This window comes from Erpetoichthys calabaricus, chromosome 11, assembly GCF_900747795.2.
Source record: "Erpetoichthys calabaricus chromosome 11, fErpCal1.3, whole genome shotgun sequence".
Classification (NCBI taxonomy): Eukaryota; Metazoa; Chordata; class Cladistia; order Polypteriformes; family Polypteridae; genus Erpetoichthys; species Erpetoichthys calabaricus.
The window spans coordinates 12,441,558-12,459,540 of NC_041404.2; the positions used below are offsets into that span (position 1 = coordinate 12,441,558).

Sequence of the window (17,983 nt, forward strand, 5' to 3'; positions counted from 1 at the left end):
ACTGCAATCCACTGAGAGGAAGCCAGAGACTGCCCTCCTATATATCTTCCAGCACGCTTTCCATAGTCCAGTTCTTTTTTTGATGTTTACTGCATGGAGAAAAATGTCCCCCACAGTAGCAGAAACATACAGGTGGCATACTGGGGTGGTGGGGATAGGTGAGCAGTTCCTTCAATGCTTCCCCTGTCTTTACCTTTTGTCAAAAGATACGATTTTGGTCAGGGGTCACATGCATAGTTTTCAGGAGCAAGCCAGCTTTCTTCTCACTGCTGACTTTAATTTCACTAAAGTAAGACTTCCTTCAAATATTCTTACCCGTCATTCACCACAGACAGGTCTGCCAACATTTTAAGAATTGGTCCATGAAATACATATGGACATCAGGTTGCCTTTTGTGATGTAAGGAATACTGCTTGATTGGGGAGATGCAGAACGAGTTCTTAAAAATAATCACTTAACCAGCGGTTGCTATAGCTAGAGACGAGTGCCCGGTCATGTTGTTGCCTTCTTGCCACCCTAGACCATCTCAGTTCTTCTCAGCAATGGCACTCATTTAACTGATGGCATCCCACACAGCAGCAGGCTTTTATTCCCCAACTTGCAGCAGCTACAGAGCAAGCTTGCAAATCTGGCAAATATCAAAGAGCTCATGGGCTGCCATTTTAATCAAACTGATCCCATTTAGTTAAACGCAAGGCACAGAAGATGTTTCCATTCATCTGTGATGTCTGCTTTCGCTGTCATAGCAACTAGTTTCTATGGCAACTTATGAACTTCAAATAACAAAGTAACCTCTGATGACACAGAAGTGGATTGTGTGATTTCTGCACAATTACCCGTTAAAGACGCCTTGTGCTGTCATCCACATGACTTATCTGCCATATCAAACATAATAATTTCAAAAAGCCACACACGCTGTAAATCTTAAAAGTGATACATGTGTATTAGCCCCGGTCCCTCTGAATGATGGCGCTGCGTTAGCTTTCTCTCACACATTTGAACACTTTTAAATACAGATTTCTGTGGTTTTGGATACCACCGGATCAGTACAGTACCCAGGGTTCAGCTGAAGTATCTGCTCCAAACAGAGATCCAAGGGTCACGGACAGTACATCATGGCCTGGCAGCAAAAGACTCACCGTGCTACTGACAGGGGGAACAGCTGTCCTGATGCTGGCTCTAGTGAGTATAAAACGGACCTAATTAGCCAGATAAATGACACATACACTGCAGTAATTGGAGCTCTTTAGGGTTTGACTATAGTCCGCTCGGGAATAGGACCTCGTGTCAGGAATCGAGGGAGCAGGCAGCAGACAGGGAGTAGGCCTAAAGAATTTGGGAAACAAAAGCCCAACTACAGCAGACAGTAAGCCTAAGATTTTGTACATTTCAGTGACCTAAAATAGAAATTAAAGGCATTAACCATGGGCTTTTGTTCTGACTTCATATGGCAAACCAACTCTAACCTTTTAAATATATAATAAGAATGAGTGAATCCACCATAAGCCTTCTTTCTTTTTACACCACTGGAGACAGTTCATCATAACACAGTGTATTTGCCAATCTTTTAACAACACATGAGTATTAACTCAAAACACAAGGGAAGATTGACCTAATTTATATTGAAAGAGTGAAACATCTAAACAAATACATTTAGTTATTGTCACACACATGTGTCTTTGGGACAGCTTAAAGGCTCTGGTGGTGGTAATTCAACGCCGATCCACAAGATGGCACTGTTTACTAATAACGCCTCTTCTCTGTGTCCCTCTACAGACTGGATGATTGACAACCCGGCCACCTCTGATGTCACATCCAGTGTCCGTCCCCCTGGACCTACCTCTTCCTGCCTGGCCTGTACATAACAGGAAGTGTCACCATCTTAGCCAATCGAAACTGAGACTCGTGTCCTTAAGGACATTCTTTTGCTGAAAAGCTTTACATTTTTTGCCTTGACAATATACGGGGTCACAGTGTCTCCCCAACTCTTTGTCTTGTCTTCTTTTACATCTACTAGGGGGCTTCGCCCCCTGCTCGCTTCGCTCGCCAACCCCCGTGTTTGGTTTTCCGGATACACAATTTTTAGTTTTTTTTTCTTTGAATTGTTGCTATTTCATTAGTTTCACTTTTATTTCAGAACTTATGTAAAAACAATATTTGGAATCTTTCGAGTTCCAATATGCTGAATCTTTTAAATGAGGTCAGTGAGACATGTGTTTAATGACTTGGTACCATAATTCAGGATAGATTTCTCTGTTTGGAATTTCAGTACAGACAAAGTGATCTACATCATCAGCAGTTACATTTTTTTTTTGCAAAGTAACCAATAAATGCATTTGAGGTAAACTCCGTGTTTGAAATTCTCTGACTTAAACTTCAAAGCCTTATAATATTTACATACTTCTGACATATCACCTGTGTCCATATATTCGATCTCTATTTGCCTTTTCGCTATTTCTCCGAGTAATAATTTCTCTTTTTTTTTGCTAATGCGATGTTTACTGTCTTTTTTTGACACTGTCGTTTTTTTCTACTTTCATATTCTGTATCTTGCTCTGCATGTGTTTCGCGCCTACGTTTTTTTTGAGTCTTTTGAATTCCAGTTTTCATTATCTCTAACCTGCTCTGCATGTGTTTGGCCCTCTTTTTTTTAACCTTTTTTATGACGTTTTACTTTGTTTTCTACTCTGTCTTTTATTTCTGACCTTGCTTTGTCCTGCTTTTTTTCAATGACACCTGGTCTGTGGTGATTATTTTCCCTTTTTCAAGTAATAATTTCCGTTTTTTTGCGCTACTGTGATCTTTACTTTCTTTTTTTTATACTTTCTAATTTTCCTACTTTCATATTCTTTATCTTTCAACACATTTGTATTGCGTCATAATCTGCTCTGCATGTGTATAGCGCCAACGTTTGTGAACGTGTTTATGAAGTTGCAATGGCGAAAAGACTTTGTTTTTCCACTCTTTTCCTTTTATTTCCGGCCTCGATCTGTCCTGCTATTTTTTCAATTACACCTGGTTCTGATGATTAATTACCTTCTGTTTGCACTAATGCGATCTTTACTATCTTTTTTTTTTATACTGTAGCGACTGATGTAATAAAGTTTCGCAAAAGTTCTACTTGAACAATCGCCGACTTCGTAACCCCAAACTCAACTTTCTAGCAACATCTCCAACACCCCCCCTTACCGCATCAATCAATACCCTGCTATCAGTCTTCCGTGCTGTACTCCGCCCTCCCTCAATCGGACCTAACACTTAAAACAAAAAAGGCTTCAACCTGGCTGGGACGCTACAATACTTTCGAATTTTATTGCTTTCAAATTCTGTACCTTTCTCTGCATGTGTATCGCGCCATCGTTTGTTTGAGCCTTTCGAATTCCACTGCTTTCATAATCTCTTATCTGCCTTTTTTTCTCTCCAATGCTTTTGGGTCTCTTTTCTCAGCGCTGCTCTTTCTTCTATGCTTTTAGTTGTTGACGTTTCATCTAGAGCGTATTGTCCTTATACGCTTTATATGTGCTGAGAGCACAGGATCTGTGTGTGCTACGTGCCTTTCCACAACTGAGTGTCTTGATGGCCGTGCTCTTATTTGATATCGTAGATAGATAGATAGATAGATAGATAGATAGATAGATAGATAGATAGATAGATAGATAGATAGATAGATAGATAGATAGATAGATCTGTGGTGGGCTGGCGCCCTGCCCAGGGTTTGTTTCCTGCCTTGCGCCCTGTGTTGGCTGGGATTGGCTCCAGCAGACCCCCGTGACCCTGTAGTTAGGATATAGCGGGTTGGATAAAGGATAGATAGATAGATAGATAGATAGATAGATAGATAGATAGATAGATAGATAGATAGATAGATAGATAGATAGATAGATAGATAGATAGATAGATAGATAGATAGATAGATAGATAGATAGATATTTTATTAATCCCAAGGGGAAATTCACATACTCCAGCAGCAGCATACTGATAAAGAAAATATTAAATTAAAGAGTGATAACAATGCAGGTATACAGACAGACAATTACTTTGAATAATGTTAACGTTTACCCCCCCGGGTGGAATTGAAGAGTCACATAGTGTGGGGGAGGAACAATCTCCTCAGTCTGTCAGTGGAGCAGGAAAGTGACAGCACAAGTGACAGCAGGGCATGTCTTACAAGAATCTCATGTTCCACGACCCCGCAAGACGGCCCTGGGGCAATGTCTTGGCACCAAGACCATGGCCGGATTAAGGTGGGTGCTATTGATGCTGCAGAATTAGGCCCATTCCTGAAATAGGCCCAGATGAAAACAGACGAGAATTTTCCAGGAGCTGAACAGTTTTCCTTTGCTATATTAACCTCAAAATAATTCTTAGAATAAAATTTGGTGTCCTCAATGGGGCAGGAAAGGCTAAGCATGCTGGCGCTTATGAGCATTGAGCATGAGCTGCTGCGCAGCCTTGACTTCACTGACACGATCGAAGAATTCGCGCTTGCTAAGGCTCAAAAAACAGCAATATAAGTAAGCAGCACTAGCGCAGTGGTTAGGGTGACAATATGCCTAGGTTAAGTTGATCTGGTTTAGCCTTTTCTGCATTAAGTGCACTTTTCAGACAGTTGCTATTGAATGTTGATGTTACATAGTTTGATGTTAATCTCGAGTTGTAACGATACTACGTCGTTATTATTATTCATGTTCAATAAAGGCTGCCTGGTTGCATCGCAAGCAATTAAGGATCCTTGGTCAGTTTGAGTGCGCATGTATGGTGAGTGTCGAATGCACATGCAGCAATGCCGAGAAAAAAATAGGCGTTTTTTGCGCTGCAGCATCAGGCCCAATTTCGTCTCAATCCGGCCCTGACCAAGTCTCATGTTTATGATCCCCATGAGATGCTCCATGGCCAGTCTTTTTTGTCTTGCGGGTCTTTTAAATGTCTTCCGAGAACTTCAGAGAAAATCACATATCTTCGCCCTGCCTTTTTCTTTCCAGGATTTTTTTTTATAATAGAGAGATCTACATATAGACCATAAGAACTTTGACTAACAAGAAAAGACGGTTCAATCCATCAAGTTAATTTGGTTAGCTAATAGCTAAGTTGCCCCCATGTCTCATTCAGATACTTTTTAAAGGTCATCAAGTTTTCTGCCTCTACTCTGTATCTTAGTAGTTTATTCCAGATTCCCACAACTGTTTAGTGCTTCAGTTTTTAAAACACTTCCCCTTAATTTTCATTCGTATAATCAAATCAAGATTTGCTTCTTAGCTGAAAGAATTTTGCTGTATCCATGTCTTCAAGAATTTTGAAGACCTGGCTTAGGATCCCACATAGCCTCTTCTTCTTAAGACTGTTGAGTCTGTCAGAGTAGGCCATGTCCTTGAGTAACGTGATGCACAGCTTCAAGTGCTGCTATGTCTTTCTTGTAGCGTGGTGACCAGAACTGCATACAATACTCACCAGTGCATTATATAGTCTGAGAATATACAGTACATAAACACCATTCAACCCAAACTAACTTAAGTTGCATCTACCTCAGGGGTCTACAAAGTCAGGGACAAAGTGGCTACAGACTTTTCTTCTATCATAACTAGAAAACAATCCTTGCGATTAACAAATCTTATTTAATTTTATGGCTTGTGAGTGTATTCATTCTGCCACTTCAGGTCATTCTGATATCACAGATGTTTTTCTTGCCCAAGAAAGCAGATGAGTAATTCTCAGTCCTTCACTTTTTTCTCATCAAGGATGAGTACTTAGCAAGTAACGAATGACTTAAAGAAGTACGTAGGTAATGAATGAGCAACTTTTACACTGCTTTCCCGAAAAGCTTCTTAGAATGAAGATAAAGTACACGTTGGTAACCCCGACCCTGCAACGAGGCTTACAAGTCGATTGAAAATAATTGATCGAGTACAATTTTCGATGCCTACTGCTATAATAAGATAAAAAAGAGTGCCAAAAGAAAGGCAAATTGAAAACGCCATCACATTAAAGTACCAATTAAGCCAAAATCTGTATATAAGCACCTAAGCAGACACCTTTGCTGCTTTCTGTTGAGTGTGACTCAATGTAACTATTCATTACTGCACTCTCTTTACAGATACAAAACCACCACCCACCAAGATGGAGTCAATCCTTGACAGCAGGCAGTTCAAATGTTGTCTTTCAGTTTCATTGTTTTGTTTTTGTTTTTTTTCAAATGTACATGCATATGCATAACTTACCGGTAACAAAAGTAGTTTAAAAATGTACCCACTCCTCCAGTGTGTTTGTTTCCACATAAACAATATGATTAATAACACATCTACCTCTTATAAAATCAAAGATAAACCAAGCAAAATATTCATCTTAACAGAGCTCAGATGACAGCCTGCCTTGCTTTTACACCAGCCTGGTGGGCGTCCTGTCATGTAAGATGTGGCGAGTGGTCGTTGTCAGCCTCTGTAGTCAACACCACCTCCTAGTTTTCCTCATCCACAATACTTTGACAACAATGTTGTGTAGCATGGCACAGCAGCACCCAGATTTGAAGAGCATTTTCCATGTTTCTATCGTAAGTATCTGCTGATGTGCACTTTTATAATGTGGAGTGCTTACAGGTGTCAGCAGATAAGGGTGAAGAGGATAGATTATGTGGATGGCCAGTGTGTGTGTATTGTTTACCTGAGAAAGAGATAGGAGCAGGATGCACTGTGCAAAGAACAAAGGCCGGCAGATGCAGTGAGATGCTCTGGCCAATGTCCTGCTGGGAAACGTTGAGACCTGGCATTCACGTGGATGTTACTTTGACACAAACTATACCTCCTACATAAAGATTATTGCAGACCATGTACACCCCTTCATGGCAATGGTATATCCCTGATGGAAGTGATCTCCTTCAGCAGCTAATGCAGTCTAACATAGTGTACAGATAATTCAAGAATGTTTTGAGGAACATGACAAAGAGTTCAGGGTGTTGACTTGGCCTCCAAATTCCCCAGATCTCAGTCTGATTGAGCATCTGTGGGATGTGCTGGAAAAACATTCAATCTATGGAGACCCCACCTCAAAGCTTACAGGACCGCTGCTAACGTCTTGGTGGAGTCCATGCCTCAGAGCTGTTTTAAACAGCCCAAGGGAGACCTACACAATATTAGGCAGGTGGTTTTATTGTTGTGGCTGATCAGTTTAGTTATATATATATATATACAGTGTATACAGTACATAAATTCATTTTTTTCCCACATCAAACAACACTACCCCAGAATGATAAAGCAAAATTAGAATTTCAGACATTTCTGCAAATTTATTAAAAAAAACAAAACAATATATCTCATTGACACAAGTATTCAGACCCTTTGCTATGACACTTGGAATCTGCTCGGTTCACCTCATTCTATTTGCCATCATTGAGATGTTTGGAGTCTTCCTGTGGTTGTGGTCAGTTTGATTAACTAGAGTCGATAAGGAAAGACACACACCTGTCTATAGAAGGTCCCACAGTTGGCAATGGGTATCCAAACAAATACCAAACTATTAAGTCAAAGGAATGGCCTGCAGAGATTAGGGACAGGATTATGTCGAGGTAACAAAAATTCTTGCAGCATTAAAGGTTTCCAAGGGCACAATTGTCTTCATAATTCTTAAAACGAAGAAGTCTGGAACAATCAAAGGTCTTCCTAGATCTGGCTGCCCAGCCAAATTGTGCAGTCATAGGAGAAGGGCCCTGGTAAGACAGGTGATTAAGAACCCAAGGGTCACTCTGGCTGAATTCCAGAGTACTCATGTGGGGACTGTAGAAACTTCCAGGAGGCCAACCATCACTGCAACACTCCACTAATCAGGGTTTAATGACAGAGTGACCAGACAGAAGCCTCGCTACAGTAAAAGTCACATGGAGGTCCACCTAAAGACGAACCTTAATGATTCTCAGACCATGAGAAACAAGAATCTCTGGTCCAGTGAAACCAAGATGAACATCATGCCTGGGGCACACCTAGCACCGCTCATCACTAGTGCAATAACATCCTGACAGGAAAGCATGGTGGTGGCAGCAGAGGCTGGGAGATTAAACCATGTTGAGGGAAAGACGAACAGAGCAAAACAATGAGATATTCTTAATGAAAATACGCGTATACTGTAGTGCAGAGCACTCTGGACCTCAGACTGGGTACTGGACAAAGACCCTAAGCACAAACCAAACACAGTTCAGGAATGGCTTAGGCAAACTCAAGACTTGAACTCAGTTCAACATGATTGGGGAGATCCAAAAACAGCGGTCTCCATCCAAGGATCTACAGAGGAGAATGAAAGAAAAACCCCAAATGCAGGTGTGTGAAGACCCAAGACAACTCCAGGCTGTAATCATCGCCAAAGAGGCTTCAACTAAGCACTGAGTAAGGGGTCTGAATTCCTGTGTCAATGGGATATTTCATTTTTTTTTTATTTTAATAAATTTGCACCAATTTTGCTTTGGAATTCTGGGGTATTGAGTATTGCATGATGTGGGAAAAAATGAATTTAAATAATTTTATAAATAAAATAAATACATTCTGACAGAACTGTGTGTGTTTGTGTGTGTGTATGTTGATACATATGTACTTAGTTTGAGCTTTAATAACTATGAACCACATACTATTATAATTATTGGAATAAAAGTCCATCCATTCATCTACTTTACCTGCAAAAAGAAATCAGGTCAGGTTGAGGAGCATGCACTGGTACAGCATGTTACCACACCCACCACATGATAAAACAGCTCGGGGTCCTGGTTGGCAACCCCCCCAGGCAGACCCACCCCTTGGAAATGACCATCTATCTGCTACAGCCAAGTGTTACGTGGGCATCCCCTTGGCCTGGTCCAACAGCTCAGGCCCTCAACAATGAGGATCCTGCAAGCCGGATCACCCTCATTTAATCACGCCATATGGCTGTTGTGCCTTAACTGACTGTCCCTCACAATGCAGGTAATGTGCCTCATTCGGGACTCCATGAACAACCACTCATTCGACACAAAGTCAAACCAAGGACTCTCCGAAGAGACACAGTACCGATGGAGTCCAATCTTCATCTCAGGTCACTGGCTAGAGTCCATGTCTCGCAACCATATAGCAAGACAGGAAGCACCAGGACTCTAAAGACTTGGATCTTCATCCTTTTGCAAAGATATCAGGAGCACGACATAAAGAAACGTAATCATATTTTGCATATTTATATTTTCTTCAACTAGTACCCCAACCAGAGTCAGTTCTTGATTTACACTCACTGCTGCTCCATCAGGATTTATTGAACAATGAAACTAATTGATCTGCTTCAAAATGGATGGGCTGATTTTTAAAAATATTTTGGCTATGGCAATATGCGTTTGATTGCTATTGTAATGTACATATCTGGGAATAAATAAATTGTAGTTATAAATTAAAAATATGGATGGATGGATGGATGGATGGATGGATGGATGGATGCTCAGCCTGCACAAATATAACTTTGTGTGAAAGGCGATAGGATTACAAATGTTTGGCTTGCACCAGTTTATCTAATGCACTGTCATCCATGCCACCACACATTTGGGTTTAGACTGCAGGCTGTCAAGACAATTAATTGTGCATTCTGTCACAGAAATAATTTAAGGCTCATATATATTAAATAGAAGAAGACTAAGCATCTGAAATGCTTCACTTGGAATGGCAGGATGGCGACTGCTGTTATTTTAAATCTTGTCAAAAATGTGCTGTGATAGAATAACAATTTTAAATGAGGAGCTGTGCTTTACACGTGGGCCTCTACTTGTTGATGACAAATGAAAGCTGAAGGAGTAGAAAACATTATGTTCTAGCAGGATACAAGAATCAGCATAATAAAATTAATTTTGTGGAGTTAGAGCAGAAGAACAAAGTGTGGGAGACGTCGTGCACATCAAGAATTTCAAATCACACATTTCTTTTCTGCTTTAGGATGTTACATACTTGTATGGTGGAGAAGGTGGGTTATAAAAAAGTCAAGACATTTATTATAATAGATTTTAATTAACCAATATTAGCAGACCTTTCTGAAGATGAAGACTCTCACAAGATTTGTCAAGAACTTAGATAGCAGCCAGTTCTTGCATTGCTTTCCTAAACATGTATCTTTGGTGACAGGCATCAGACCAAAGGTTGACTCCTGCATCAAGCGCAATCCTGCCGGGATCCAAAGTCTCACACTGGATAAGCAAATTCAAGAAATAAATGGATTAATGAGTGGACTTGAGGAGTGGACTTGAAAATGCTCAATGGCAGGTTCCATCCCCGCCCCTGACTCCAACTCGCCAACTATGAGCCGTAAAAAGCACCTAAAGGAAAGTAGGGGCAGGAACTGTGCAGATGTCTTTTGGGTAAAAGTGTCAGCCAGTCAACTAAAGAGTTATATATAACTGGAAACATCGTTTTGGCATTCCCTGATTGTTCATAGTTTTAATCTCTAAGCAGTCTGGGGGTGCAGATTACTGTCATCTTCTGCAGCCTTTTATTATCTTAAAGTGCAACCATATTCTGTACACTAAATCTGTGATATGCCGTGCAGTTTAGGAATGAAAATGTGAATTTCCCCTTGGGGATTAATAAAGTATCTATCTATCTATCTATCTATCTATCTATCTATCTATCTATCTATCTATCTATCTAGGAATATTAATTACAGTATTCCATTCATTTGTGTTCATCACTAACAAAGGTTTACTCATAAACCAGATAACAATGCAGGATTCTGTGACTAAGTTTGCAAATGTGTTACTCTTAAATACTGAAAACATCAAGAACTACGTTAAAGGATCAGATCTTTCTGTCCAGCACAAGCTACATGTAAACCAGTCCAGGGCACTGGGCTCAGATCAAAGTTTGGTCCCTGAGATGTTACATTCTGCCCTCGTCTCTACTGGATTTTCTCGCATATCTGTGAGGCGTCCATGCTGGGTTATGCTTGTGCCAAGTGCTGCCACTACAGTTTCCAGCCTCGCGTGACTCTATAAGTGGATTAAGACAACGGACAGCTATTACGAGGTACTTAGCTATGTGATGGACTTGTATTTTATAGCCACAAGGGATTTATTTGTTGGTCTTACAGGGAGTTTATATCTAAAGAGACTATTTTAAAAGGCTGCATTTAGATGTGACTTGTTAAGTCCACTTAGTACCTTTCAGAGACCATAAAATAAATTGATAAAATGACAGACCTCTCCTGCAATGGTCCTGAGCAGGATGATCAGATTCAGACAATAAATTAACAGAACAGCACCATACAAAGAGTGACCGATTTATCAGGTATATCTGACTTTTACGCATAATTGACTTTTCCATCAGTGACAACATCTTATGTGCAGACAAAGCCATCTGAAGTGGATGGGGAGGATTATATAGGCTACCATTTCTGGAGGGGGCAAACAAGACTAAATATTCAAGACGGTTAAAAGCTCTTAGTCACAGAAGACAGATGCGCTTGCTTGAGTGTAACAGGTCCAACAACCCTACTAAGATTTTCATACATGACCCAAGTAGAATATCACCCAAAATACATCACAGCAACAGTGGTCTTATAATAACCAGAGCCAGTGGAGGATAGCAGACCAATGCAGACTAACAGAGAGAAGAGAACAACACGCGGTACCGAGAGAAACACCAGAAATGGTATCTATTTGGACATGGCAGCCAGAGACTAAAACAAAAGCTCCACTACTGTCATGGGAAAAGCAAGATTGTGAAATTTTACCAGGTTAAAGGGCATAGATACTTAACTGGAGCATCTGGTCTGACTAATTCAGGGTAATGGAAGGAGACAAATTAACAAAATGGTATGAGCTGTGGATAGTGTTTTAACACCACACGGCATCTCAACATGATAGCCATGGTCGATCAGATGTCTCCTTTTGTGGCGGCAGTGTATCCGTCAGCAGGATAATGCTTCATGGAAAGCGATGGAATGGGGCCTGGAAGATGACAATGAGTTCAGTGTAGTGATTTGACTTCCAGGTCTCAGTCTGGTCAAGTATCACTGGAATGATATGGTGGGAGGTGTTTTCCAAGTGCAGATACACTACTGTGAGGCTCATGGGATTTGACACGTACCACCATCCTTCTGCTTCATTTCTGACAACTCACCGAGCTGACAAATTCAGGCTGTGATTTCGTATAAAATGAGGGTCTGCTTGCTATGCGGTAAGTGTACTTGTCACTGAGCTGCTCTTCCCAGTCCTTTCCTTACATGTTCACTCCTAGTGATAAATTACAGATTTCTTCTAACACAAACACACATGAAGTAGAATCATCTTCATACCATTCACTGGCAAATTCAAAAATTTTACATCAAAGCAGAATATGTTAAAAATACTCCTGAAGAAACATTGGGGGACACGAAATGTTACTTAAATGGATGGGATCCATTATAGCCAGCCAAAAATGTCTTGCATGCTGGTGCACACTGTATTGTAAAAGTGTACAAACACAATACAGGTAAATGAGTTAGCTGCAGTACTTAACTAACTGTTCAGATTGCATTCAGCCATTTGCCGGTTACCCATCTGCCAGCTGTGTTATTCTGTACATGGAGCTGTCAGTTTATTAGGCACACCCTCCATCTTCTCACAAATTGTACACTTCAACATACATCAAGTGATTGCGGCATGTGGTATCAATCAGGCAGCGCCATGTTTCTAGCGTCTGTTAGTTTGCAACAGAGTATTGGAATGGACCTTAGCGACTCTGAGAATGGCATGAGAGTTGCTGCTATGTGTGTCGGTTTTAGCAGCTCCCAAGTGCCCGTCATCATGGGTTTCATATGCACAACTGTTTCAAAGGTTTACCGCCAATGATAGATAGATAGATAGATAGATAGATAGATAGATAGATAGATAGATAGATAGATAGATAGATAGATAGATAGATAGATAGATAGATAGATAGATAGATAGATAGATAGATAGATAGATACTTTATTAATCCCAAGGGGAAATTCACAGCTGAAAAGGCTGCCACTCTCAGCGGCACCTGAGTCAGTTATGATGCGGAAGGTAAAAAAACTGCCAGTGATGGATAATATGAAATCAGCTTATGGATCACAGGGATCAAAGGAGAGCTGTGAGCATCATACAAGCAAATGGCCAATCACATCCAGATTCACAATTGGTCATCTCAGAACGCACCACATAACAGACTTTGTCTCAATAGGCTAAAACAACTAAAAGATGAAAGTGGTCATTGAATAACAAAAAAGAAGCATCAATACTGGACTCATCAATGCTTTTTCACCATGCAGATGGAAGGGTCAGAATTTGGTGCAAGCAAAAGGAGTTCATGGAGCGACCCTGTTTGGTGAAAACAGGACCAGCCCTTGCGGGCCTGGTGGGGGCCTATGGACTCTAAATCCCAGTGAAGAACATCTGAACAGCAAGGCGTATGTGAACAAGTTCATCCCTCCATGGCTGGAGTTGATCCACTTTTTAACGGAAACTTCCAGCATGATAATGCACCACGTCACAAGGCACTGGATGATTCCCAGGACGTGACAATGAGTCTCCACAGCTTCAGTGGCCTGCACATCCTCCCCTGAACCTCGACTCATTTTTGTGGGGCCGTTCACAATGACTGAGCGACACAATCACTTCCACAGGGTACAATATCCCTGAGCCATGCTTTTTAGCACCTTGCTGAATTAATGCCCAGACAAATTCATGAAGCCCAAAGGAAGTGCAACAGGTGTACCTCATAAAGTGGCCACTCCGTAGATGCCTATATAAATTATTTTCTCACGAGACTGCAAAAATGACCACTTGCTATGTCTAAACGGGACTCTTTTTCAAAGCCAGCTTCACAAGGATGGCTTTCTCATCTCACTGACAATGTTTCGCTCACTGAAGTATGCTCATAAATCCCAAACTGGATTTTTTCTTTTTTATTTCTAAGGATGCTCCCGAGATTCTTGAGACAGTTAAATCAAATGCAGCAGCTTGGCATTAACTGCCGCAAGTTGTCTACAGCGATGTGCCTCAGATCTTCCGATGGGCCCATTCTTTCACTTCTACACACTAACCTGCCTGTCATTTGTCACATCACTGGGCGCAACACAAACATCCGAGTCCAAATGATGCGCTTGAACGTAAAGACAAAACATCACATGGAAGTGCTTACCTTAAGACGTTCTGAAACACCATCATTGAAGCTAATGGTAAACTCCTCAATTTTGGGGGCTTTTGGCTTTCCCTTGATTTTCTGATCAGTCTGATATTCAGTTCTTGTTTTCACAACCACCTAGGAAGTAGAAATGTGACAATGAAACACACGCGAATCCACACTTGATGTGATCAAGACCTGCAGCTGAGTGATCTTCATCTCCCTGAACATGTGGACCATCAGCGGGCTTCATTGTGGGCTTTGTCACTTTACCCACCGTGCCACATTAAAGAGATGACTCCTTTTATTACTAGCTGATGTACATTCTTGCCTGTGTGCGCCTGAAATCGATAAAGTCCAATTTCCAACAGCCCATTTCAACGAGCTGCGGCCTCCCGAGGGGCTCTGAAGCACCGTTTGTTTTATCGCCTCTCCTGCACACCTCACACAAACATCTCAGGCCACTCTGCGTCTCAATTAGGGGCTCTCGTGAAATAGCAGACGAGCTAACTGACCACCGTAGACTCTGCAATCGACATGTTGTCAATCTGAGGTTCATTTGTTCATTACACTTCCACCTATTTCTTCTAAGCATGTCATCCTCCAAGAAGGTCATACAGAGTTCCAGCCTAACACATTTGTCTTAAGGTACAGCAACAACAAAAAAAAGAAATGGAAACTAATCCAACCCAAGACAGGAACTCTATGAATGAATGGTATTTCAAAGCTTGGTTAAAATGTTAAGCACATACTACAATACAAACAGGACCTCCGGGACCACCATACACACACACAAACACTAGAAAACACTGAGTGTGGAGGTGATCACCCCTCATAGATCTCAGGTCAGGTTGGGGAGCATGCACTGGTACAGTGTGTTGCCGCACCCACCACACAACAAAACAGCTCAGGATCCTGGTTGCCACCCCCCACGCAGACATGCGGTCCAGTCCCACCATCCGGAAATGACCCTCTATCTGCCGCAGCCAGGTGTTACGTGGGCAACCCCTTGGCCTGGTCCAGCCATTCAGGTTGCCAACAGTAAGGATCCTGCAAGCCGGATCACCCTCAGGGAAACGTGCCACATGGCCATAGTGCCGTAACTGACGCTCCCTCACAATGCAGGTCATGCGGCTCATTCAGGACTCCGTGAGCAAAATGCTCATTTGACACAAAGTCAAAACCAACGGTACCCAAGGATTCTCTAAAGAGACACAGTACCAATGGAGTCTAGTCTTCGTCTCAGGTCACTGGGTAGCGTCCATGTCTCGCAACCATATAGCAAGACAGGAAGCACCAGGACTCTAAAGACTTGGACCTTCATCCTTTTGCAGAGATATGGGGAGCGCCACACACCCCTTTCCAGCGACCTCATGACCCCCCCATGCTCTCACAATGTTTCTACTGACTTCATAGGAAGAGTCACCAGAGACATGAATGTCACTGTCAAGGTAAGTAAACCTCTCAATTAGGTTGACACTTTCTCCGCAGACAGACACACTGCTGATGGCTGTGCCTAAAAGGTCATTAAAGACCTCATTGAAATAAATATGAAGGTTCCAGCACGTTTTGGGGATATTTTGGGAAGAAGACGTCTTTCCATTTTTAATAATCGTGCATGTAAAAAGAAAGCCAACTCCTGGGACAGTCTCTCCTAAGCTTGTGCAGTTGGCTTCATTGTCCTTCATGACTACAGTTCCAAGCAAGTAAAGAGGCACAAAGAGAGCTTGGCTGGCACAACATTAAAGCAAACAAGAGTAAGGCTCCAGCTGCGGCACAGAATGAGAATTACTTCTGGACTGCCTGGCAGATTGATCTCAGTAGTTGGCATTTTATCGAGAAAGCCCAAAGATGTTAGTTTCTTCAAAAAACATCAGATAAACAGAGCTGATAGAAAGCAGCTCATATTTTATGCAAAACAGAAGGTCTGTTGCAGTCTGGACAGTTTAGTTTTGTGGAGACTTTCTTTGGCTTTGGTATCTGGACACTGGAAGGGTGGCTGCCCTGTGGTGGGCAGCGTTATTGTCCTAACTGGCACCAATCGGCCACAGTGGACTCCACATATCTCTGTTGCACACCAGCAGCCTCCTGCTGAACACACGACCGCCATATCTGTGGCACTCTTCCTCACCGCACTAACGAGGAGCTGTGATCCCACTGTCGCAAATCAAAGTCTGACAGGTAGGCTCTGCCAGTCAAGTGAGAATTTGCCAGCGAGATGACAGGTGTTCCCTGGGGCCACATCACAAATCTCTCTGATCCCCTGTTAGGTGGTGTGTTGGCTCGTTTGGTACAGACATTCTCCTTCCCTCTTATTTAGTACTTGTTTTCTGAAATAACCCATCCACCAGATCTAGTGAACCTGCTGCAGTGCTGTCCTGCACTATTTACCCACACCCCATCATTGATTCCACTTTCAATTCACCTGCCTATCATGTTATTGTTCTTGACTATAAATGATGCCATGTAAAATCCCAGTGGAAGGATAGCTCGAGAATTACCTTGTCTGGAGCAGAATACTGCAGATGGTTTACATCCAAGGGTGCGATCAGAGGAACATTCTGAAAGCCATCCTCCGCACTCGCCGGCTTGCTGTCTTTGTCATGTAAATTACTCCCTAATTTCACCATCTTCCAGCAGATTCCAAGCCTCTGAATCTTCTGGCTCAACTAGAAACACCAAAAGAAGGATCTGATTTATAATCGTATCTTACACCCGAGGACAGTTCTGTAAGCATCCTGCGTTGCGACACCAACCTCCTCATTGCACAGAGGCAGTTGCTTTCAGATGTCATTTTTAACCGATTCTCTTGCCACACGTCCCCCGGCATTGCGGGGCCAGCAGTTTAACATACCTAAAAAAAACACTCGTGTCTTTTTTCTTTTGAATCTATTTGTTTTTTCTTTTTACATTTTTGCAATCAAAACACGTTAACAAAATAATCTAAAATGTTAGGGATAATCGTAATAAAACATGATTGTAATGGCCCAACTGTGAGACGGATGTTAGAAGCGGCTCCTTGTAAAAGTCAGAAATTGTAATACAAAGTAAAATAATACATTCATAGATAGATCCCTAAATCCTCTACCTGTCCGTACCTCATTCGCCGCTAATTACACCACAACGGTTTGAGCCCCGAAATCGACGGGCGCCACTACTCACCTTAAGCGAAAACCTGCACTCCTTCACCTGAAGAACCCAAGGCAGCAGTGCACTCGCCCGAAGCAGCGCGCCACCAGTGGGAGGAGAGCAGACCGTTGGCTGTTCCCATGCGATGCTCACGCAGCAGCTTCGGCTGATTTAGCAGTGCCACCTAGTGGCCCGAGAGCGCAGAACCAGAAAGACTGCGAGCAACTCTCGCCACCTACCGGCGGCTGTTTGTTTTGCTGCCCCTTTCGTCCCAACCCCATACAGTATATCCTTTTAATGGCATGAGATGATTTACTTAATTCACATACAATACTTATTGTTTTGGGAAACAACGCATTGTCAGAAAAATCCGACAAAAATAATATTTTTGAAAAAAAACAATAATGATTTGCTTTAGAACAATAAAACGAGCAAAATGGTATTAAAAACATCCATCCATCCATCCATCCATTTTTCAACCCGCTGAATCCGAACACAGGGTCACGGGGGTCTGCTGGAGCCAATCCCAGCCAACAAAGGACACACGGCAGGAACCAATCACGGGCAGGGTGCCAACCCACCGCAGGACACACACAAACACATTAAAAACAATTAATACGAAACGAAACCTGTCGGAGTGCACTCCTGAACACTTCTCTAAATACCTCGGCCAGTTCAGATTGTCCTAAAAGAAACCTTAACAAACCTTCAAACACACATTGTGACTTAAACAGATACCAGGAATA

At 42.0% G+C, this 17,983-nt stretch overlaps 1 protein-coding gene across 1 annotated transcript in view; it reads right to left on the minus strand.

The window, feature by feature from the left end:
• nsg2 (neuronal vesicle trafficking associated 2) overlaps window positions 1–17,385 on the minus strand; it is a 56,001-nt gene extending 38,616 nt beyond the window's left edge. Inside the window, exons 1-3 of the mRNA XM_028812686.2 lie at window positions 17,271–17,385; window positions 16,610–16,777; window positions 14,127–14,246 (exon numbers count right to left, since the gene is read on the minus strand). Coding sequence (XP_028668519.1) covers window positions 14,127–14,246; window positions 16,610–16,738 — 249 coding nt within the window. The 5' untranslated portion in view covers window positions 16,739–16,777; window positions 17,271–17,385. The remainder of the gene's footprint in view (window positions 1–14,126; window positions 14,247–16,609; window positions 16,778–17,270) is intronic.
• Between the last annotated feature and the right edge of the window lie 598 nt (window positions 17,386–17,983).